Source organism: Mastigoproctus giganteus, chromosome 4, assembly GCF_048544385.1.
Source record: "Mastigoproctus giganteus isolate SK-2022 chromosome 4, ASM4854438v1, whole genome shotgun sequence".
Classification (NCBI taxonomy): Eukaryota; Metazoa; Arthropoda; class Arachnida; order Uropygi; family Thelyphonidae; genus Mastigoproctus; species Mastigoproctus giganteus.
In genome coordinates, this window is record NC_143578.1 from 151,844,007 (window position 1) to 151,869,898 (window position 25,892).

The following is a 25,892-nucleotide window of genomic DNA, read 5'->3' on the forward strand; positions in this document are numbered from 1 at the left end:
GAATGAGTAAGAAATATGCCGGATGAGCAAAAACGAAACTTTCTCGGTTCACGCATAAAAATCGTTGCTTTGTGCTCTTTTTGAGTTTATTTTTATCTGCGGAAACAGTCATTGATACATTATTATTGTAATTACGATGCATTTATTTTAAAATAACAGATAGAAATCAACTGCAATTTACTGATTAATTCAAAATATATGGACAGCAACATTATATTATTTTTCACCATTTTTATTGTATATTGACACTTCCATTGCGAATAGACGAATCCTGTAACGCATACACACAAACATTTTAAAAGGTACACTCATGAATGTTAAAGCTTACAAAAATGGATACTTATTGTAATAATATTTAATTCTTACTTATTTTTCATTAATTACATTGATATTACTGAAAAAATAACCAAAGTTACGGGGGAAAAAGTAAATTATTTCAACTATACATGATATGATAACACGTTTTTATTTCCTTTTATTATAGAACATGAAGAAAAGCATATTCAGTATAATATATGGTCGAGTTTAAATGCCACGCATCAAGTTAGAACTTTCAAAAATAGAAAAACCTGATTTAAAAATTTAAACTTAAGTTGAATGTATGGAGAATCAGACAACCATTAATTAAACCATAATGCTGGATAAAATAATGCTGTTTTAAATCTACGTAAATTCTAACAATATTTAGAACTGCAATGCTTTTGATTATTTAACCAATTTACAAACATAAAACATTCAGGCTATTTTTATTAATTAATTCTAATTAGTGAAAAATGAGACATTATAACATTTAGTGTTAATTATGAATTTTAATTCCAACCCGTTTCATACAAATTAGCTCCATAAGTTATGTTGCTTTTGAGAGAGACGTAACATCTAAAGGAATAGGGCAAGAAGAAAAGAAGCACATATTCATAAGATATGCGTATGTGAAATCGTTGTTTTATGTACGCATATACTGGTATGAATAATAGTAAGAAAATAAGTTTTCTCCTTCCTCGAATTTCAAATACAACAAAACACGGTGTGGTTCATATTTAGGCCACTATTAAACAGAGGTAACGTTGTTACACGAATATATGTAGCATTTCACTAAATCGGGAGCACACCCAGGATTTTCTACAGGAAGGACTCAGGATCACAGCCGCTGCTTTGACAAAGAAAATTGCTCAGTTTTTTTTTCTACATCGAGTCGCTTTGGAGGGGGCTGAAGCCCAGCAAACCATTCCCTTGAGTGTACCCTTCTACTAAATACTTCTGCCTGCTCATATAATTTATTATATTATATTATATAATCATACCTAATGTTAATTATGAATTTTAATTCAAACTCGTTTGATACAAATTAACTACATAAACAAACAACATTGTCAGTAACATTACTGACAATGTTAGTAATGTTACTAACATTGTTGGCAATGTTATCATGTAATGTTTCTTCCAGTTTCGGCCAATGCATATTCTAGAACTGACAAATAAATAAAGATTAATATTTTTAATGCAGCGCTTATTAATATCACACAGACTGGATACATGAATAATGCAAAATCGATAGCACCTTGCATTTATCATAGATACTGTACTAATTTCTTCTTAAGGAATATGATATCCCATAAGCATCGTCTTTTACAGATAATTCAGTGAAACAGAAGTTTCCACTAAACCGTATATATCACAGCACAAAGTATATAAATCAAATTATCGCAAATACTTTTAAACCAAGGGGAAAATATATTTAAAAATATGTGTGTATGTTTCGTTGTGTTTTTTAGTGATAGTGGGGCCATGTTTAACGATTGGGTTTTGTTAGAAGAGTTCCGAAATTCATACATTTGTATGTTATTTTAAACTTTTAAAGCATATATTAGATGCAGCAGCAGCACTTTGAAAAACAAAAAGGGTACGCTTCCAAATATTTTGAATAAATGCTTCTAAGACCATAACTAAAATTTGTTTTAACTAAAAACTGTTCCTCATTACGTATTATTTTTTCTTTTTTCAAAAAACAGAAATCGAAACTTATTATTACTTTGCGAAATCGCTCTTTTTTATTTAATCCTAAAATGGATTACTAAATGAGTCTCTGCTTAAAATCCCGGACGCCAACAACCATAAGCAAGTAGAATCTACAAGTGTGTGGCGGATAAAAGACGGGACGCTCACCCACCCAGAGCGTGAATAAATTTGGAACAGATACTGTGATTTATGATATTAAGTTGATGTATGTTTACATAAAAGCTGGTTAGAAAGTCGAGATAAATTCAAGCTATATTCGAGCTTAATTTTAAAATAAAAAATAAATTTTCCATTTATACCCAGATGACCACATCATCAGAAGAGTTCACAAGATAGAGAGAATACAAGGAACAGCACATTATTTAGCAGTCACGGGCTTGAACCCCGGTCACTTATACTGTACTTATGCACCCTCGCGCCTGACCACATCAAAGTCGTTATATTCCTCCCCACTAGAAAAAACAGTCCGGATCCACCCCTAGTTTATGATTATGAATTTCTGCCACGTCTCTAGTTCCCAGTTGTTATTGTACTGTGGGCTAGTTCCACAAGTGAGTAGTTCTCAAGTTGAGCATTTCTTAGACTGTTGTCTGCGAAAACCCTAAGTCCGTAAAGACACCGGAGTCCCCAATAGTAATGGCGAAATTTCATATAAATATTTAAAAACTCAGAAAGTTTACAGTAGAGTTAATCAGTTTTTGCGAACTAGTTTTATAGCTGTGGGTGGGCAAGTGAATTCTTAGGTCACAAAAGTTTGACAACGGTGTAAAAGTGTAATGGTATTCTGGGGCTCTAGTGCATAGTTTTTTTTGTTTTGTTTTTTTTTTTTTGATTTTCCGTCTTGTGTCTGGGCGAGGGTGCTTCTCTTGTAGTGTTCCCCTTATTTGCATGGTCCTGAATTTCAAAACCATTAGTAGCAACAACTCATTCTCGAGAATGTATATGTATCGTCAACCGATATGGAAGAAGTAGCCGCAAAATTAAAACACAAGGAAGTGAATGTAGGTTTTTTGTTTGTTTCTTTCTCTCTTTTCCCCCGGAAAATGGGTTATAGGATACGACATGATACAAATTATAAAATTAAACTTTTTCAATTAACTGCGTATGACAAATCTTAAATTTGAGCTATCTGTAGTTTTATTAAATAAATAAAATATTTAAAATCTCAGTGTATAAATTAGAATCATCAACTATGACGTAATGCAATTTAGTTCAAAGGTAGATTTTAGTTCAATGTTCTATGGGAAATTTACATAAATTATAAAATACATACGTTTTCATTTTCATGCCTACACTGTTTCGCCAACTTTCTTCGATATCCTGTTAATAATAAGTATTCCTCCAAATTTATTCTTGGCTAGCTCTGGATGTTTCTAATAATACACAAAAAATGAATGCAAGCATAAACTGCAATGCACAGGCATGCCTACATATTCGCTAACATTTATTATGTCTTGAATAAAACCGGACTATGATTCTCAAGATCGCCTTTGCACGCGGCCTACACTGGGCTCGTAGCCTAACCACAGAGAGCGCCAGCAGTGTCTAGGTCGAAATAGCATAGCTGTCGCTTTTTGGCGGCCATAATGTGATCAAATACTAGCACACCAAACTTGTACGTCATTGCAGTAGGTGAGGACTATGATGGATGGTAGGTCAATGGTCCGAGGCCGATGGGAGGTCCCGAACAATGAACAAGAATAAAACAACTCTGATGTGCCTGAACCTCACTTATTACGGGCTTCCAGCGTTTCAAATCGCCACTAGTGAACGCAGAAGGCGCGATTCAACCGCATGCACATTCTTCAAACGTTTCTCTGGACTGAATATAATAGTAGCGAGTTCCATGCTAAAATTAATAATATGTATTTGAACTCAAGTTATGGGCTTCAATTCTTTCCATGTTAAAACTTGGCATAGTCCTCCATTCAAATCCGGAAAACTGACAAATGAAAAAGAGCTTTTCATTCGTAGTTCTTTTTAAGATGCCTTTATTTATAAACTATGAATTTTTTCTTCCCTGATTTTTGCCGTTTTTGTTTGAAATTACTATTTCTTTCTGACACGATCTTTATGTGATATGCGCGAAGTAGTATTGTAGGCTAGTATGTGGATGTCAAGTAATCTGATTTCAAAAGGATTAGTTTAAACTGAAGAGCCAAAAATTAATAATGCTGCACTTTGAGACTTGTAACTAAATTTAGATAAACGCTTCGTTTTGTAACTAAATATTAGATAAACGCTTCGTTTTGTAACTAAATATTAGATAAACGCTAAAACTAAATAAAACAAAAATATATCAGGTACATACATATTACACTTGAGAAAGATGCGCATCTAACACATTTACAAGAAACAAACTATACAATTTGCTTCATTTGGGCAAAATGAAAGAAAAATGCTTAACGTTTATTTATTTTAATTAAACAAAATGGATACAAAATTAAATTGTACCAAAACTATTATCAAAAACGTGTATTTATGGAGTAAATTCTGACTGAGAAACTTTCGATTTTGTTTAAAACACCGAAATACTTTTGCAATAAGCATAAATTCAATTAACTGTACAAAAAATAAAAATAAAATAAATAAATTATATCATTTATAATAACTTGTTATGAGACTAGATATTGTTGCTGATGGGTATTAATTACATAAAAATAAAAAAATAATATTTATTACACTTAAATCATAAATTTATATTTCATGAAGTTGCCTTCATTGATCAATAATATCCAATTACTGCATACCTTTAAGGCTTGTAAAATTAGTCATACTTAAAACGAAAATAACTGAAAATTAGCACTTATAAACACACAAATTAATAAAAGTAATAATTACTTTGATGAATAATGTAGTCTATGTCAATCAGTAGCTACATATATAACAACTTATATAACAGATTTTTAAAAGGTTTGAAAATACCAATAGGTACTTGTCAGAAATTTCTTAGCCAGTGAAGGCTGGTAATCGAGTATAAAACTATAAACTGTCCGTGTAGTAATTATTTAAAATGAATTCAGAAAGTACCGTTGTTCAACTCAAAATCGTATAGCGAACATAACTCAAATTAATACATAATTTGCAACAATATTGTTTAAACAGTCGAATTCGTACACGAGGAAAAAAGTTTAGTATAATCTGAATAAATAAATTCAAATCTCATTGGAAATCATATTATTTTCAATGAGACTTACTAAAAACTTCAGAAACTTTATATTCTCTGATTTATTTTACTATCCTGTTGAAATCGCATAATTTATATAATTCAAAATTAACACACATTTAAAATAATATATTGTTTAAGGCAATATATTATTTTAAATGTAAGTAATGTAAGTAAGAAGCAAAAGTTAAAGTTCACTGGATAAAGACAGCATTTTTTAGATTTTTTATTTATTTTTGTTCCCTCCCAAAAAATTACACTATTTCTGTATATTATAATACTAATGATACGAAGTCAAAATGTTCAAAAAACCGTACTTTCTCTAATTTGTTTTACTGTTCAGGAGAATGTCTAAAAATTGTCAGTTAAGATGACATGGCGAACGCCTCAAGCCAGTCTAACTATTAACGAAGTCTTGAAAAAGTCCGTGAATTCTTAAGGTGTTAGATGTTGCATTACGCAGAAATAAGCCTAATTCTGTTATGTGCCTTGTGCTAATGATTTGAGATCAACAAAGGCCCCTCGGAGAAGAGTCAACAACGCTAACAAGCCCGCCTAACGGCTTTATACAGACAGCGCAAACATGCACTCAATGAAGAATGCAATAAATTTTTGAAAGATGCTTGAAGGTTTCCCTACTATACCTTGTCTACAGAGATACGAAAGTAAATTAAGGGGAAAAAATCGCGTCAGATAGTAGAAGCAAAAAAAAAAATGAAGTTTAAAATAATCTAATACAACCTTAGAAAACTATACTGCACAAAAATTAGCGACTTAAAAATTGAAGGAGTCAGCAAGAAGCTCGAAAACACCAAAGTTATATTTCATATGGTCTGATCTCAAATGAAATGTTTTAATGAAAATATGATCTTTAAGGTTAATGTTACAAATAAAATACTGTATAATGTTGCGCTCAGTAAAAACGGAAACTAATCTAAATAGTAAAAATTATATATACTGTGATTAGAATCAAGGGGGAAAAACACATGCGGATAATACGTATTTTATTATTTATTTAATTACGGTTTCTTTAGATTCCATCAATTTATCATATCCAATTTCGATATGAGTACATACTAAAGGATACGAAGAATAGCTTCACAATCTAATATAAACCATATTTCGTATATTACCTATCTGAAACTCAATTTCTGCTATTTTAAATATGACTAATACTGTACTTTCATTGTCATATTTTACATGTTACATTGTGTATCATATTTGAAATATAACATGTAAAATATGACATCAGAAAATGTAATAAATACACGTAAAACTATTATTGCAGAGTTAATGTTGGGGGTGGTGCGGAGTTATCGTACAACAATATATTTTCATATATATTATTTGGTGATGGAATATAAAGAAGATCTGAAAGTGCTAAAGAATATCCTTTCTGTAAAACTGTATGCAATTCCAGCCGGAAACTGTAAATACGTTTATAAACTTGAAATAAGTATTGACGACATCCTGGTGATAGCCATAAGTATCCGTAAATAAATATACATATTTTCATCTGTCACTTGTAACCTGAATATAAAAAGCACATCATCTTCTGTATATATATATATATATAAAAAAAAGTGGAAATGTTACATCAGACTTCCTCTATTAATTCAAACTGCCAATGTTAATTCATTTCTTGATTGCATATGAGAATCTCACTGAGATGGATGCATTTTAATTTCTATCATGCCCTCCCTGCCTTCCGACTGTGTAGGGGCGGGCTAAACCTTCGTTTAAATATAGAGATAATAATAAGAACTGAAATTTTTTATTTTTTTAAAATACATACTAATATACTTCTTAGGGATATACCCAACTATGCTCTTGTTTAAAAATCGGTAAAGCGAATGAACCGTTATGGTGAATTTTTGAAATTATCATTGCTACCGTTACCAAACTGTTTCAAAACGGAAATGGGGGATATATCCTTCCCATTCCTTTATTTAACGAAAAAGCGAATAAATCATTAATGTGTATCATATTAGCAACGGTTTTACAAAAATTCGGCACTTTATTTTTATATTCGCATCACTAAACCATATACTGTATGAAAATATTGTTGTACGCAAAGTCTCCACAATCAATTTTGGGACTTTGTGACAACAATTGACCAGATATTTTTAGATTAGCTTCCGATTTGATTGTTTGGTGATGATTTGTTTATATAATAACATCATCTTTCTCAAGTTTCCAAGTACTGGGAAACAGATAGAAATATTTTTCTACTCAAAATGGGGTTGGGAAAAAACTGACAATGGTTAGTGTCCAACTATAAAACGAACTGGTGGTGTAACGAGTCATTGCAAGTGAAAAATGAAATCGCCACACACACACGGCAGCCAACAAAATCCAGAGACCTACTCTCTTATTTCAAAATTGCTATTTTCCGTGACTTTTCTCCCTAAACCTATGCTGCGTGAAACATCACATGAAAGCCGCCTTTGGGAAAGCTTATGATTATCGTCGCTATGAAATTTTAAGTGGAGTGATTCCCGTTGTTAACCCCTAAACTACAACGGCATCTTTAATGTCTTCATGTTAAATGGCTACGAGACGATTATCAAAGTTTAATTACGGAGAGTATCAAGCACCCAGCTACTTTAACGCCGTGCTGTGCTATGATAGGGAAGTTTCGTTGTTTTGAGGGAATTCACAGCTTTGAGAAATGCATAAATCCGAAATGAAATTATTCCAATTCATTTACACACGATGATATCGAAATTTTGCCAAGATGTTAAAAGTAAACTAACTGATAGTAAGTCGACGAGGTGCCAAATATCTGACAACCCCACAGGAAACCGACAATGTTGTATGAGGGCATTCGCAGACTTGCTCTTGTCGGCTGCCAAAGAGTCGTCCCACAGGCTTCCCGATCGCGCGAAATGTCACTTTGAGTACGTCACTAGACCTTTCATTTATCTTGGCCTCACAGCGCGCCCTGTCAAGCTTTCACCACGAGGTCGCGGGAGAGTTCTAGCATTTCGTTCATAAATTCTTGTAGAACTGGGAAAAATAAATAAATAAATAATGTTTTACAAAACTCACAATTTGTAAGGCCGACAACCAGGAATAAGTTTTAAAATTGATTACAACCGGAGGAACAAAGAGAGAAAAAAATCGTTATAAATAAAACTAACCTGTTTTTTCCTTGATTTCACAAAGAACGCTGAACAGTGCCGGCTTCATACGATGGCAATTCAGTGTGTGTTTCCTGGGAAAAATACAAACAAGTTGAGATCAGGAGATGCACAAGTGAGTTAAAAGTTTCGTCATTTGCAACATAAGTTCACGTTAGGGTTAGCAAGCCTACAGTTACACCTCACTCTAGCCGCTTACCTCGCTTGAGCTTCGTCCAGGCTTTGGTCGGTGATGTTCATAATCTGCTGAAGAATCTCCGAGATATCATGTTTCCGTGTCTCTTGGTCCGGTGGTGGTTGTGGATTATTAGGGTCCACGCCATGTGGCTGCTGCGGCAGGCCATACCCGTGCTGGGGCACAACATGACCCGCCATGCTGACGGAGGGATGTTGAGAAACGGGGTGCATCATTCTTTGTTGATCGTCCATGCTCCACACCACCCTCGCCTAACAGGCACAAAGGCGTGCGTCTTCGGCTAGCGAGGGCTGGATTGCTAGCCTACACTCTGTAGCCAGCCGCAACCGTCTCAGCACAGCACACCAACACAACCATCCATAAACCTGCACGTACTACACATGCTATAGTAAACCAACTGTAATTGAGTGTTTTGATTGGAATACTTTTGACGGACAGCAAGCGGCTCCAGGGTGGGTTGAACGATAATGCCAGTCAAGCCACTTCGCCATAAAAGATGAGCGTATGCCGCGACGACGACTACGTCAGGCATAAGTTCAGCCAATCAGATGTTGCCATCCGGGTCACATTTCAGTCGTGGATAGCTGTCAATCATGTCTTAAACCCAAAGAAACCAACGAGCAAAGCTCCGCCTTCTAAATGATTGATTGCAACCGGATTTTCCGGTACAACTTTTGGCGCATGCTCTTCTGGCGACAAAGCGGCCAGCAAATTTCTGTAATGGCCGACAGTAGCAGCATGAGCGTAGACAAACTGCTGGTGATAGAAGGTGTGAAAGTGTATTACGTATGTGTGCACCTTAGAAGTAAGCTACTAGTTGTAACCGTTGTACGATTGTACCGAAAGTGGTGATAATGTTTCTTTGAACTCTCTTCAGGTTTCAGTTGCGTTCTTTATAAGGAAAATAAGAGAGGAATTTTGGACGTCACGTGCAAGTATTTTTAACTTTCATTTGTATTTCGGTACTTTTATGTATTGTATTTTCAAGTGTATTTATAGGGAAAAATTTGAGCTGTTAGAGTATGGAAGATATTTTTAATTTTTCACTATTAAGATGTGTCAATGGATAGGCGAAAAAAAGTGCGAAACTAGCTCCTTAAACTGTTCAGTGCTCCTAGGACATAAGCACCTCGCATCCCTCTTCAGTTACTGAATAATAAAATAAAAATACTGTGAAAACTTCTAGTAGCATGACCTTCAGATGTTTCATCATGCCCAGCAGAGAAATAGGTGGTGATATGAACGCAAAGCGTGAAGGTAGTTTGAACCTCTAACATGCAATTGTTGGGGGGATGATAAATATAATAGAGGTTATATTTGTGACTTGTGCATCCAGATTAAATAAAAAATAATAATAATAAATCTGCAGCCATTATCAATCCACTGGATGGCGGCCACCTCAACAAGTCATGGGGAAATGGACCATAATCTGCCATGCTGGTCCAATGCGAGTTGGCAGATCTAGATTACCGATGCTTAGTTCTATTGTACAACTAGAAAAATGAATGCTATTGTAAGAGCTCTTCACAGCCAAAAGGCCAGGGGTTAATTTTAATAATAGCTTGTACTTAATTGTTACACTTAGCATATTTAAAAATATATAATTATTTCAAATAAAATAACTTAAATAAGAACAATAATCAAAAATGTATATAAATTAAACCAACAAAATTCCTTTTGGTCTATTAGGGGGTCTGTGTCCAGTAATTGGCCTTATATTTCATAAGACATTAATTAACAACGTTCAAGTTATGATATATACATAGGAATATTGACTAGGATGAAGACAAAGTGACATCAGTTAATGATTAAAAACAGTGAAAGCAAAATAATGGAAACAAGAGATGGAGAGAGATAAAGACTGACCTTACAAGCACTAACCCAGAACATATTATTACTGTGACATATTAGACATCTGTTACTATACCTATTTTATAGTAATAGGTTTCTAATATGTCAACATATCCCCTTTCTGCATTACATGCAATTTCCATGTAAGAAACAATACTAATGTTCCATAATCTGAGTTATTGTAGTGGTATGCAACTCCTGGGTAACATTACTATTTCAGCACTTTTGAAGATGCTCGAAACTGATCCTGTTTATTCTGACCATGAAAAACTTAATTTTTTTTTAATTTAATTATAATACATTTTGTTCATTCTCTCTGATTCATTAAAATCTCTTTACCACATTCTGTCAAATTCACTTGTTGCCTCTAACATTCTCTCAGCTCTGCTAATCACTTGGAACTTATTTACTTTTCCTCTTCAAATCTTCATTTTCTCCAGTCCAACTTTCTTAGTAGTAAGGTGATTTTAATGTTCACAATTCCAGATGCTGAGGCTTTTGCAATTACCAATGGCCTTGCAAAGATTTTTCATTTACCTACCAGAATACTAGAAATCCTAACCATACAGTCAGCACTCTTGATCTTTTTGTCACAAAGTACATGGTTGAGGTGAGTCATCCTATAGGCACCTCACATCACAACTTGGTGATGGTCTCTTCACCAGTGGAGCCTTTCTCTCATGGCCATTTTCAAACCCATATTGTTTGCATTACAAGAATGCAAAATGGGATGATCTGCGAGATTTGTTTTCCTTGATCAGATTACTGTTTCAAATCTTCTGATGTCATAATTTTCTCAGTGACATTCTTCTTCTATGGATGGAATCCTTTATTCCATGGGTTCTTAAAACGTTTTTATCTGCGATCCCTTTTCATAAGACGAAATTATTAGCGACATCTGGCCGTACTGATTAAGTTAAGTTAGGTTTTTTATACTCTTGTTATATTAAAGTATAAAAAACCTCATACTAGAGTTGTCAGTTTTTGAGCAGTTTTAAATAAAATGAGAAATAGAAATAAATATTTATTAAAATAATATAATTTTATAAATTATATTATTTTAATATTTATATATTATATTAATTATATAATATTGATTATATTATTAAAAATTATATAGTTAAATTTTTATAGTTTAGAAACTTTACATATGTAGATAAAAATAAGATAATTAGAAGAGGTAACGGTTACAAATAAATAGTAATAAGCAATGTAATCAATCAGCTGTCACTGCATTATTCCTTGTTAACTATAAGCAGGATAAAACTGCTGGAAATTAACGAGACAATAATTATTAAATTCTAGTTAGATAATTTTTTAATATCATTTCAAATTTAAAAATAATCAGTATTTGTTATATTTGCGAATTTTTCGATATAATTTTAAAGTGCATTATTTTTAGAATTTATTCCCATATGACAATGCATTATTTAATATTCTGTGGTCCTAAGTACAAAGGGTACTAGGAAAGTTTTGCAATACAGCTTTGTTTATTTAATTTTTTCAAAGTAATTTCCTCTACATTCAATACACCTCTCCATCCTCCGAAACCAATCTTTAAACCAGTTCTGCCAAGTTTCACTAGGGAGTAAAGCACACTCGTTGTCCCAAGCCCGTAGAAGGTCCTCATCACTGGAAAACCGCCTCCCTTTTAGCTTCATTTTCACATGCGGGAACAGTGCAAAGTCGCAGGGAGCAAGGTCTGGACTGTAGGGAGGGTGCTCGAGAAGTTTCAGTCCTGTCGTGGTCAAATATTCGGTGCAGGCTTTGGCGCGGTGAGCTGGAGCATTATCGTGATGGAGGTACCAGGTGTCCATTCTTGACTTTGGCCGCAGGTTCTTCATAGATCCAATGACTTTAGGCAGGCATTGTTCAGTATACCACTTAGCTGTGACTGTCTTCTGCGTGTCCAAAACGACACGTTCCACAATTCCACTCGATTTGAAAAATACAGCTATCATTTTCTTCTTTACAGATCGGGATTTTCTGACAATTACGGGTGTGTCGTCATCATCAAAGACCCAAACTTTGTTTTGAGCCTTGGTCGGCAGATCGTAATAGTACAGCCAAGTCTCGTCACCTGTCACGATGTTGTTCACATACCGAGATTGTCCCTTATCAAACTTTTTTTAACATCTCCCGGCACCAAGTCACACGTCGTGTCATCTGCTCTTCAGTCAGTTGATGCGGCACCCAGAGAGAACAAAGTTTCTTCACGTGCAAATGATCTTGCAGAATCGAACGAATTGCTGGTGCATTTAGGCCCAAAGTATCCTCTATCTGTTGGTAGGTCACTCGCCTGTTTTCGTCAAGCATTTTCCTCACAGCAGTAACGTTTTCCTCCGTAACTAACGTTCGTGGCCTTCCCGGCCTCTCAGAATCCTCCAGAGTGAAATTTCCCCTTTGGAATTCTCTATACCACCTGAATATCATTGTACGATGTGGACAATTATCATCTAGTGCAAGAGTCATTTCTTCTAAGCACTGGTCTATGGTTAAACCACGCACGAAATTATACCGCAAAACTGTCCTTATCTCATTTCGTGACCACGATGCCATCGCAAGCACTTTACACTCTCACTACTAATGAATAACTGAGCCCATCGACTTGGCGCGGCGGCTACTATGCACGTATGAACATGTCTCAACATGCAGCAACAAGCAGCTTCCTGTGATTCATTGTTGCGTCATATTACAAAACTTTCCTAGTACCCTTTGTAATATCAGCAAGCACCGATTTTGGAGGTAGAGTTTCTCATATTATTCATATTACAGTACAGTTTTTGCTCACTGCTCTTTTCAACTTGTGGAATCCATTAGTTTATCTTAGTTAATTATATGAGTGATTATTAAAATTGTGTTCATGTAATCATGCTTGACGACGTTTATTTCTGCAATAAACTAAACAAATATAGAATGAAAGGTGGTAGTGTATGATAATTTCAATAGTTCTGTAATAAATATTTCATTTACTCATGTTTATCAATGTTCGCACAACCCCCAGAATCTTTTTTGTGACCCACAGTTTAAGAACCGCTGCTTTATTCCACACTCCACCTTAAAGTTTTGATCTTTATCTAAACCCTCGTTTTCCAATAAATGCACTATGTCCTAAGCAATATTGGTGGGTGAGCGCTAATTTTGGAGGTAGAGTTTCTCATATTATTCATATTACAGTACAGTTTTTGCCCACTGCTCTTTTCAACCAATGGAAGCCATTAGTTTACCTTAGTTAATTATACGCAATTGGCTTGTATCCAAATCTCCAGGTTCATTTTCTACCCACACCAAAGCTTGAAAGCAATTGTAAAGCAGTTATTAATCAGTCCAAACTAGATTTTTAACAAGCTAAGAGTAGAAAACTTGCTGCTTGTCCAAATGGTAGTCGAGAATTTTAGTCTCTTGCTAAAGCTATTGGCCATAACTTTTGCCCACCTCTGTCAGAACTGGATGGTTCTATTGCCATTTCAACAAAGATAATACTGACCTGCTAGCATCCTACTTTCCTTCTAACTCATGTTTTGATGATCTTGGTAAACCACCTCCTACCATTCCCAGTACACTCCATTCAATGCCTTCTGTGGCCTTCCGTCAAAAGAATGTCTGAAGGATTTTGACAAATCTTGATGCTAAGAAAGCTTCAGTTCTTGTTATGAAAACACTTGTTCTCTAAACCTATGCTCCTGAACTTACCCCTGTTTTGGGTTGCCTTTTTTCATTTTCTTATTTTAAAGGTGTTTTTCCTTCTGCTTGGAAATTTGCTCATATCCAGCCAGTTCCTAAAAAGGGGTGACAAATTGCTTTCATCAAATCATCATCCCATTGCACTTCTACTCTTTCTAAAGTAATGGAGAAATCAATTAACCGCAACTCTTAGACTATCTAGAAACCTTCCATCTGAACAATGATCACCAGTATGGATCCATCAGTGTCAATCCACTGGTGATATATTGGCTTATGTTACCCATCTGTAGACAAATTCAATCGAAAAGTCTGATGAAACTCAGGCAGTTGCTCTTGACATTTCAAAGGTTTTTGATCATGTTTGTCACAAAGGTCTTCTAAATAAGTTCCCATCTTATGGTTTGCCAACTGTTTTTCATAATTGGGTATCCAGTTTTCCCTCTGACCGCTCGCTCAGGCATTGATGTTTCTTTGTTTCAAAAACATATTCAGGCATTGATATTTCTAATCATCCCCTGTACCACTGAACAAACTGGTGAATGTTATCATTTATAATACAATAGGAACTAAAAATAATAGTTTGAACTCTGAAATATATCAAATAATAATAGTAATAGTATTCACCCTATAGTGCAAGGAAGCCAGTTTTCCCTCTGACCGCTCGCTCAGGCATTGATGTTTCTTTGTTTCAAAAACATATTCAGGCATTGATATTTCTAATCATCCCCTGTACCACTGAACAAACTGGTGAATGTTATCATTTATAATACAATAGGAACTAAAAATAATAGTTTGAACTCTGAAATATATCAAATAATAATAGTAATAGTATTCACCCTATAGTGCAAGGAAGCCAGTTTTCTCTCTGACCGCTCGCTGCGGGTGATTGTAGATGGCTCTCTGTCTTCTAACTTTTCCACGAATGCAGGTGTTCCTCCAAAAGGTCAGGAAATGCCACCGCATATCCCCAGAGCAATATGGCCTTAGTTGCTAATGCTCCTAAAAACCAAATAAATAATAATAGCAGATGTTCCTCCAGATTCAGTTCTCTTTGCTACTCTTTTTCTCTTTTATATTAATGACCTTCTTCTATTGACTGGAAATTGTATCCATTTGCTGATGATAACACATTGCATTCTTCCACCTTGAGAAACCCTGCCCTGCTCAAACGGTTTCAACTTCTTGAATATCCACTACCAATTCCTTATATGCTTATCTCCAGGTTATTGTCCAGTGGAGCAAAGATAACTTAGTTGATTTCAGTCCTATCATATCTCACAAAAAGAATTCTTCTAATCCTATGCTTATCTTCATTGAACCTCTGATTTCTAGATAAGATCATGTATCTCTGTTGGGGATTACTCTGACTTCTAATCTCTCTTGGCATAAGCATCATAAATATTTCTTCTTCTGCATCTAAAAAACTGTTTTTTCTCTTTCAATCTCGGCATTACTTTTTTCCAAACAGCTGTTCACTTTGTACAAATCACAAATCTGCCCTACCATGGAATATTGTTCCCACATCTGGGGCAGTGCCCACAAAACCTCTGTCTTCTAGTTCACTTCAAAAGAGGGCAGTTAGGAGCAGCAGTGCGTAGCACACGCTTCTTGATTAGACCGGGGTTCGAGCCCTTGACCACCAAATACGGAGGATGCGGAAAGGTCAGGGAATGACCACCGCATATCCCCAGAGCAATATGGCCTTAGTTGCTAATGCTCCTAAAAACCAAATAACAAACACAAACAGAGCAGTTAGGTTAATTATGGCTCATCTCTAACAAAGCCTCTCAACTCTCATAATCATTATGCTTCTACTTCATGCCTTTACCATAGATACTTCTGTGAACACTGTTCTTGTGAATTGGCTTCTATAATTCCCCCCCCCCAAACCAATCCGGACATGTGCTGCAACCAATGAGCATCCTTTTACTATGCAACTTCAAACTCACAGAACCAACTTTTCTTCTTCATCTTTGTTCAAGAAAATGGACCGTTTTCTTGAACAGTCTCTCTTCATATATATTTCCTGAAAATTAAAATCCACAGAAATCTTCTTTCATCACCTCAGTCCATGAACAGTACTAAGTATTATAGGTTCTGATACGTCTTGTGCTTCGAATTTTCATTAAATAAAATTTTTTTTTAAAAAATTCACAAACAAATTTATATTTTCATCAAGAGCTGTGTAAACTGTTTATTTGGTATGAACAAATAACTTTTTTAGCTTTTAGGCAATCTAGACAGCCTGCAACTCGTAGTCAGTGCACAAAAATTGTTTTTTTCTTTTAATATCTGTGTTCATCAGTATAATTGATACTTGATTATGACATATTTACTTTTAATTCACAGCAAGTAAAGCTACATGATTTGCACATCCTTAGGATTATATCAATCGAAAGTGTAAAGAAATTGAATACCATAATAAACGAAACAACACTAAGAAGATGTATAATATAATTAAGTCCTTAAGACAAAAGTTCCGACCAAAACTTAATTTAATTAAGGACTCCAAAGGGGAAATTTTAGCAGAGGAGAACACAATTAAAGGAAGGTGGAAAGAATACTGTTAGTAGCACTTCCGAGCACCTGCTGACACTAATGATTTGCCACCCTCTTTTCAAGAGTGTGATCATGAACCAGTTCCACTGAAGGAAGAAGTCGAAAAAGCCATCAGAGAACTGACATGTGGCAAGTCACCTAGAATTGATGAAATCCCAGTGGAATTGATTAAAGCTCCAGGTGTGAAGTGTGCCGAGTTTTTTCATAAAATGATTGTAAAAATTTGGGAAATGGGACGGTGGCCATCACATTAGAAGAAATCAATTTTCATTCCCTTACCAAAAAAAAAGATGATCTGAAAATATTTCTGAAATCACAGGACTATTAGCGTAATTTCTCATGCTAGCAAGATTCTTCTTAAAATCATATTAAACACAATATCAAGAAAATTTGAAGAAGAAATGACAGAAGAGCAAGCAAGTTTCAGAAGGGGCAGAGGAACCAGAGATCAGATTTTAAGTCTACGACAGATTATTGAAAAATGCAAAGAATTCAATGTTCCAGTCATTTTGTGTTTTATAGATTATGCAAAAGCATTTGATTGTCTTCAACATGAGAATACTGTGAGTAGCGCTTCCAGAGAAACTATGGGAAACGATGACTAATATTGGTTTCCCAATCTACATAATTCAGCTGATTAAACTAATGTACCAGGAACAGGAAAGAACTATGAGAACAACATGGGAAACACAGACTTTTTTTTTTTTTTGTCACCTCACCTTTTTAATCTTTATGCCGAAGATATCATGCTGTTGTTGTTGTTTTGGTTTTTAGGAGCATTAGCAACTAAGGCCATATTGCTCCGGGAATATGCGATGGTCATTCCCTGACCTTTCGGCATCCTCTGTATTTGGTGGTGATGGACTCGAACCCCAGTCTAATCAAGAAGCGTGTGCCACGCACTGCTGCTCCTTCCCACCTGGCTACGGAGGCGCAGATATCATGCTTGAAGATTTAGAGACTGGCATCAAAATTGGAGGACTGAAGATAAACAACCTTCATTATGTAGATGATACTGTGCTAATTTGCAATTCTAAGGATCGTCTTAAAGAAACTCTGAGGAGAGTATGTGAAGCAAGTAAGAAAAAATATTGTTTCTGAATGTGTGTAAAACTAAAATTATGGTGATAATCTCGGTTCCAGTAAAGTGAAAGTTAATAGGCAAGATATCGAAGAAGTTGATGAATTTGACTACTTAGTGTCAAGAATAAATAAAAATAGTGACTGCTAAAACGATGTAAAGAGACGATAGTCAACTGCTAAAACATTGGTCACTGATCTGACAAAATTATGGAGAGATCAAGATGTGCCCGTAAAGACGAAACTAAGAATCATTGATTTGTTAATTTTTCCAGTTGCCACTTATGGATATGAGGGATGGAATCTGAAAAGAGTTGATAGGAAGAAAATTGAGGCATTTGAAATGTGATGTTACAGGAGAATACTGCATATTTCTTTCTTGGATCAAAGAACAAATGAGTGGGTATTGAATAAAATTGGCAGGCCTAAAATTTTTCTTCATAGCATCAACAAAAGAAAACTCAAGTTTTTTAGTCATATAGTAAGAAGGGAAAACTTTCTGTTGAAGAATATAATGGAAGGAAAAATCGAGAGGAAGACCTGCAACTGGGTGGAAGGATGGGATCACTTCTGGGCATGACACTTTGCAATGCTGCTCATAGAGCACATGATCGATGCAGTTGGAGGAATTTGTTGGTGGCCACAACAGCTCCTCAGGGAGCTATTTAACTGGATGAAGAGTTGGTTATGGCCTGTGCTTCTGATTGGAAAGGTCTCAGTGAGGCCCCTGGTGGAATTTTTATGAAGTTCCTGCAGTCAAAGTATCATTATTTTATTTAAAAAAATATGCCTTCCTCTGCATCTGAAAAACTTGGTTTTCTCTTTTGCTCTGAACGTTACTTTTCTTCTAAACAGCTACTGACTCTTTACAAATCGCAAATCTGCCGAACCATGAAATATTACTCCCACAGCTAGGGTGGTGCCCTCTTAACCTCTCTGAGGCTTCTAGATTCCATTTAAAAGAGAGAAGTTAGGTTAATAATAACTCATCTCTTTCAGTCTCTCCACTCTCTGTCTCTTAGATGTTCTGTTTCTGCTACATGCCTCTTCTATAGATACTTCCATGAGAAATATCTATAGAAAAGGCCTTGTGAATTGGTTTCTATAATTATCTTTTCACTGTTCTGAATTGGTTTCTATAATTTCCTCCACCTCTCTTCAAAACCAATCCAAACATGTGTCACAACCAGCCGGCAACCTTTTACTGCCCAACTTGAGACTCACATAACCAAATTTTCTTCCTTATTTATTACATCAACTTCTGTCTCCTGGAACAACCTCCCTTCACACATTTCCTGAAAATTACAATCTGTAGAAATTCAAGACTGATGTCAACAAGTATCTTCTTTCATCTTCTCAACCTTCAACCCACACACACACAGTACTCTAGATTCTAATACCTTTCATGTTTTGGATTTCCATAAAAAAAAAAATTCACTGTATATATAAAAATATATACACTGGTGTTCAAAGAAAGTGCGTCACCCCTTAAGATTGTAATTGTCATCCGACTAATGTAAGTATATGGCAATATTTTTTACAGATTGCATCAGATAAGATTGACACATGTAGGTGATGATGTAATATTGCATCAGCTGTTACTTTCAGCTATATAAGCATGTTCTGCAAGAGTTGCAGTCATTCCTTGCTTGTGTCAGGATGGAAAGTTACGTACAGTTGACACCACGAAGAAAGAGTGCTATTGTTGCTTTACGTGAGGAAGGATGTTCTTCCCATCATATTGCTTATAGTGTCTTGTAATCAGACGACAGTGAGTAGATTTCTTTCCAAACTCAAGAATACTGGTTCTGCTGATAGGAAAAAAGGAACCGGATGCAAATGAGTCTGTACGCCAAAATAGGAAGCACTTATGCCTTAAAAATCATAAAGCTTCTTCTTCTTCTTTGTCTGAGCTGAAAAGAGAATGGGAAGAACTTACAGGAGTGGTAGCAAGTGCAGTAACAGTCAGAAAACGCCTCTTCAAAAATCGACTTGTTGCTCGTCGTCCTAAGAAGAAGCCCCTCTTCACACAAAAAATGAAAACACCCGATTAATTTATTGTAAGGAGCATGTCAAATGGACCCCGAGCAGTGAAAGTCAGTTATTTTCTCGGATGAGGAAAAGGCTTAAGCAAAAGGCTCAAGCTAATGGGAGTGCTGTGGCTCAGGGCAAAACTCAGGGGGGCAGTTGCCCTCTGAATCACAGCCTTTTAAAATGCACTATTTGCTTGATGTTTGTGGAGCAGTCAGGTACGGGACATGATACTGCCATGGGGGATGTCTTTGTATGTGCGTGATGCAAGGAGTGTAAGGAAATCAGACGACAACTCAGCGTTGTTATGGGCCTAGATGAGAGCTTGAAGGACAGGGTGGATGCTCCCGAAGGAATAAAAGTGAGGGGCCCATCAAGCTCTCAGCTGCCCACACCAACGCCAGAGCTTGCACTAGGGCATCACGCAACACAGCGGCAACCCCAAGGCAGAATGCGCTGGTCCCAAAGGAACTAGTAGTTGTTGGTGACTCTATTGTCAGGGAAACGGGAAACATGCTTTGTAAAAAGGATAGGTGGAACAGGACCAGGGTATGTCTGCCAGGGGCAAAGGTTGATGACGTTGTAGAGCGGATATCATCTTTTAAGGGCACAAAAGGTGATATAGTTGTACACGTTGGCACTAATGATATTAAGAGTAGGAGACCGGCGGAATTACTTAACAAGTACAGGTCACTGTTGAAAAAAAGCCGTGAATTAGGACTGAATTTGAAAGTGTTTGCAATTCTGCCCAGACACGATAGGAGGGAGTATATGATGAGAGCCCTGTCGATCAATTCGGCACTGGAAAGATTGTGTAAGGCTCAAGGTGTAGAATTTTTTTCAGCCTGGTCTGTACTTCTTAACAGGAGAGACTGCTTCTACAGGGATGGGATACACTTAAATAGAAAGGGTGCAAGAATGTTTGCTGATGCTATCGAGGCAGTGTTAGGTGGGTCGGAAAACTGCTAGATTGGGGGGATACAAGGACTAGTAGATTAACAGTAGCCACTGGCAAAGGTGAAAGTGATTCTTGCACTGCTTCTATTGGAATGAGTAGCAGCTCGGAAAATAAGATGCAGGATATTTCAGAGACTGCTTGGAGTCATTGGAATACAAGTAAACACATGGGTTGTATTAGGGTAGCTAAGAAAAAGAACAGGTGCATGTATACTTACGTGTACACCAATGCTAGGAGTTTGGTAAATAAATTTGATGAATTTGAGGTATTGCTCAAAGCATCAAAGCCAGATACTGTTGGGATATCAGAGACGTGGTGTCACACAGATATAAGTAATGCAGAACTGGAATTTGGGGAGTACAACATCTACAGAAAGGATAGACAGGATAGGAAGGGAGGAGGGGTTATGCCATTAGTTAAGAAACACATAAAATCCAAAGAAGTGAAGCCAGTCGACATCGCTGGACAGTGCAGTGTCGAGTCAGTTTGGTGTGACATAAGCATTGGGAGATCAAAATTGAGAGTAGGAGTGTGCTATAGGCCTAATGACTCTGATGAGTATAATAAGAAACTGTACAGGGAAATAGAGTGGTCCAGTAAATGAAAGAGTCTTATAATGGGGGATTTTAATTTCCCAGATATTGACTGGAATTTGTGGGTTGGTCACTCACACTTGCTAGGCTTTTGTGGATTTATTGGATGATTGTTTTCTAAATCAGCATGTTCGGGAGGCAGCTAGAGGGAGGAATACTCTTGATTTGGTTATCAGTAGTGATTCTTCATGCATTAAGAATCTGCAGATACAGGAACCACTAGGTGGCAGTGATCACAGTGTGCTGACGTGGGATTTACTCAAGGAGGTAACTACCATCAGGGGTAAAGGGAAGGGTTATTGCTTTCGTAAAGGCGACTACGATGGACTGAGACAGTATTTAAATTCTATACAGTGGGACCAACTGATGATGTTACCAACAGCAAACTCAAAATGGGAAGCACTCAAAGAACTTATCTTGGAAGCTACTAGGCTTTACATACCAACTAAGAAATATTGTTCAAGGTTCAGGCCTAAATGGATGTCAGATGAACTAATGAGACATATGGCAGAGAAGAAAAATGCATGGGATACATAAAAATTAACATGTGACACAGAAGCCTATGATAGATATAAGTTAATCTGTAACCAAGTTACAAAGGAGGTTAGGCAGGCGAAGGCAGATTACGAAAAATCTTTGGCAAGGGATTCAAAGAAAAACAGCAAGCAGTTCTTTACTTATGTAAACTCTAGAAGGAAGGGGATGAATCAGATTGGTCCACTTGATATCGATGGTTCAACTGTTCATGATCCTGCTCAGGTAGCTAACAAACTAAATCAATATTTTGCATCTACATTCAGACATGAGGAGTTATTCAGGAAGGAGAATGCCATAGATGAAGTAAACACTGGCAGTGAGCTAGATGATCTTGTAATAATTGAGAGTAAAGTGGAGGAGAAATTGTTGAAGATAAATACAAGAAAGGCACCTGGGATGGATGGGATCTATCCAGTTATATTAAAGGAGGCAGCAAAGGAAGTAAGCAATCCGTTAGCCATAATTATGAGAGCTTCCTTGGACTCAGGGGAGGTACCCACAGACTGGAGATGTGCATATGTAACCCCAATTCACAAAGGAGGATCAAAGGCAGACACAAGTAATTATAGACCTGTGAGTTTAACTTCTGTTCCAGGAAAATTAATGGAAGCACTGCAGGATCATCTTGACAAGAATTCCGTTATAGCTCAGACACAGCATGGTTTTGTTAAGGGAAGGTTTTGCCTGACCAATTTGATTGGATACTATGATGTAGTCACAAAAGAACTGGATGCAGGGAATAACTTTGATACTATATATTTGGATCTTAGAAAGGCTTTTGATACTGTTGCACATGGAAGACTGCTGCACAAATTGGAGCAGTGTGGCATTGGTGGCAAATTGTTGCTATGGATAAAGGAATGGTTGAGTGGCAGAAGACAGAGAGTGGTAATTAATGGACACTGCTAATGTTATTAATGGAGTCCCTCAGGGTTCAGTGTTAGGTCCATTGTTGTTTTCTGTATTTATAAATAATATTAATGACGGTATATCAAGCTTAATGTCCAAGTTTGCAGATGATACAAAGGTTGGCAGGGTTGTTAAGGATGCTACTGACGCTATGCTGCTGCAACAGGATCTGGAAAGGTTGAGCAGATGGGCTGAGAGGTGGCAAATGAAGTTTAACATTGACAAATGTAAAGTACTACATATGGGAAACAGCAACCCCAGAGCAACGTATCAACTCTGTGGTACTACACTGACGGTGGTAGAGAATGAAAGGGACCTGGGGGTGGTTGTGCAGGCAGATATGAAGTTTTCTGAGCAGTGCAGACGGGCTGCAAGAGTAGCTCATGGTGTCTTATCAATGATATACAGGAATTTTTCTAGCAGGGATAGGGAGGTGATTATTCCCTTGAATAAGGCAATGGTCAGGCCGCACTTTGAGTACTGTATACAGGTCTGGAGGCCTCATTTCAAGAAGGATATAGAGCTGCTGGAACGAGTACAGAGAAGGGCAACAAGGTTAGTGAACGGAACAGAGGGTTGCTCTCATGAAGAAAGGCTTAAGTTTTTCAAATTACAGTGTCTGGAGACTAGGCACCGGTGAGGTGATCTGATAGAGGTGTACAAAGCCTTGAATGGTTTGAGCATGCTCAATGCTGATGGGATACTTCTTCTTGCTCAGAATAATCACCTGAGAGGGCATAAATTCAAATTGAGGAAAGACAGATGTGCGGAAATTTGCCTTTAGCTAGCTGGTAGTTGGTTGGTGGAGCAGACTCCCATCCCTTGTTGTGGAAGTTGATAACCTAAATAAATTTAAGGCTCAGCTGGACAGGTATTTCGAACGAATGGAGGGGTGAAGTGGAAGGGTTTTTTTTTTTTTTTTTGGCCGATGCTGCATAAACTTGCTTTCTTGCGTCATATGCCTCTACTAATGCTAATGAGAAGAAATTCAACTTGCATGGCTCTGATGAGAGACAAATGATTCGCTGTAGATGTGGTGAAGAATACCATATGGTCAGTGGCGGATTAAGGATAGTTGGGGGCTCCCTAGGCAAATTATATTCGGGGGCCCGCCCCAAAAAAAAGAATAAAAAATAAATAAAAGTTAGGTGGCAAATAAATGAAATTTTGTACTTTTGAATTTTTTGCTTAAATTTTTGCTTAAATTAATCAAGATTTTTATGATGTTTACTGAAAACATTAATCTATTTTAGAACACTATAGGAAAATGTCTGGCTTGGGGACCCCCAAAGCTTGGGGCACTTAGGCACGTGCCTCATTGCCTTAATGGGTAATTCGCCACTGCATGTGGTGTCTACAGTGAAATTCCCTACCAGGCAAATGATATGGGGGTGCATTTCGTATCGCAGAGTAGGTCACCTGCAGTTTATAAAAGATTCCATAAATGCCAATGGATACCTGGATATATTGGAAGGCAAATTGCTGCCAACTATTAGAGACCATTTCAACCTGCAAAGTAACTGCATTTTTTGCTCCTTGTCATCGGGTGAAAAGTATAAGTAGGCACCTCTGTAGTTACTTTAGCTTTATTTCTGCATTAGAGGTTTGACAGTAATGTGTTCATTTGTTACAGGTGAAAAAATGGTTGGAAGAATGGTCCATTAGAACTCTTAGCTGGCCAGGAAACAGCCTGGACCTGAATCCTATAGAGAAGTGTTGGCATTGTGTGGAATCTACAGTTGCCAGAAAGAAACCAAGACCCTTTGTGAACTTTAGGAAGCCATAATTCGTGTTTGGAACCACAAACTATCAGTTGATTTTCTTCAGAAATTGATCTTGTCAATGCCTCAGAAATGTGCTGCTGTCATCAGGGCCAGAGGCAGTGCAAACTAAATATTAGTTTTCCCCCTTGTGAAATTTTCATTTTGTTTTCCCTTTAAAATGATAAACTGAAGCAAATTTGAGGCTTCTGATAACATTTCAGCCGTAATTGTCGTGATTACCGAAATTGTTGTATAAAGGTTGCAAATGCTCATTTTGGAATATTTTGAGAGCACCTGTCAAATATTACTTAGCTTTGCCTTAACTATTAATAAATATCTTTTGTTTATATTTCTATTTGTGATGCTAGTCATTAATGTAACATACCATCACTAGGTTATGCACTTTCTTTGAACACCAGTGAATGTTTGCGTGTGTGTACGAGTGTATACAGTGACAGTTTGGCTGGAGGCAGGAACAGCCCCAGACTCCAGCTACCAATTACACCCCTAGGCTAACCATGAAATTAGTTTCCCCCACCCCACCCTGAAAACTCCAAATGCTGGTGTAGACTGGGTTTTTTGTGAACTGGAAATATTTTACTGAATTATTGCTTCAGAATTGCAGGTTGGTATCACTTTGAACCTTCACTGCAAATTGAAAAATGATATTACTAAAACATTAAATGTTGTATATATTTGCAGTAAATAAAAGATTTAAAGTATTAATTAATTCTCAGAAATGTAGAGAAATGAATAGTCATATTTTATCCATCTGTTTTTTCTTTTTCATTTTAATATTTTAAAACTTGATTTTTTTTTTTTTTCAAATTTTTGGTTCCATGGGTGACTGTCTGATTTGTGTATATTGGCATTGGCCCCTTGTACTTGCAGCCTAGGCAAATCCTATATGGTTGAGGCCACCTTGGTTGTAGGCCAAATTAGTGATAGTGAAAGCCCCAAATTATCTCTGTTAAAAATATTGGTATTTGTCTATTATCCTCTTGCCAGCATAAGTCTAACCTATATATATATATATATATATATATATATATATGTATATATATATTTATTTATTTATAAATAAAATATGCATAAATATACACTGTTTAGGTTAGGTTATGTTAGGTTAGATTAGACTTATAACTTACACTAGTGGGAGAATAATAGACAAGGACCAAAATATTTTAAAAGCTACAAATGTAAACTTTATTATTGATGTATATGCAAAAAAAATACAGTAATTATTGGTATAAGCTGGCACACAAATAAAAAGAATGATTTAATGTGAAATTTGTGATTGAGTATTCTTTACAGATTTTGGAAGAGAGATTTTATGTGGCTATTCAAGTTGTTTGGAGAAGGAATTCCATCATCTGTGATCTCCTTTAACTTTGTAAATTTCATTT

The 25,892-nt window shown here is 36.3% G+C and overlaps 1 protein-coding gene across 2 annotated transcripts in view; it reads right to left on the minus strand.

Moving 5' to 3' along the window:
* LOC150087122 (pre-B-cell leukemia transcription factor 1-like) overlaps positions 1-8,970 on the minus strand; it is a 591,592-nt gene extending 582,622 nt beyond the window's left edge. For both annotated transcript variants that reach the window (XM_090372973.1, XM_090372972.1), the window contains exons 1-2: positions 8,525-8,970; positions 8,326-8,399 (exon numbers count right to left, since the gene is read on the minus strand). In XM_090372973.1, coding sequence (XP_090229099.1) covers positions 8,326-8,399; positions 8,525-8,754 — 304 coding nt within the window. In that variant the 5' untranslated portion in view covers positions 8,755-8,970. The remainder of the gene's footprint in view (positions 1-8,325; positions 8,400-8,524) is intronic.
* Positions 8,971-25,892: the final 16,922 nt, after the last annotated feature.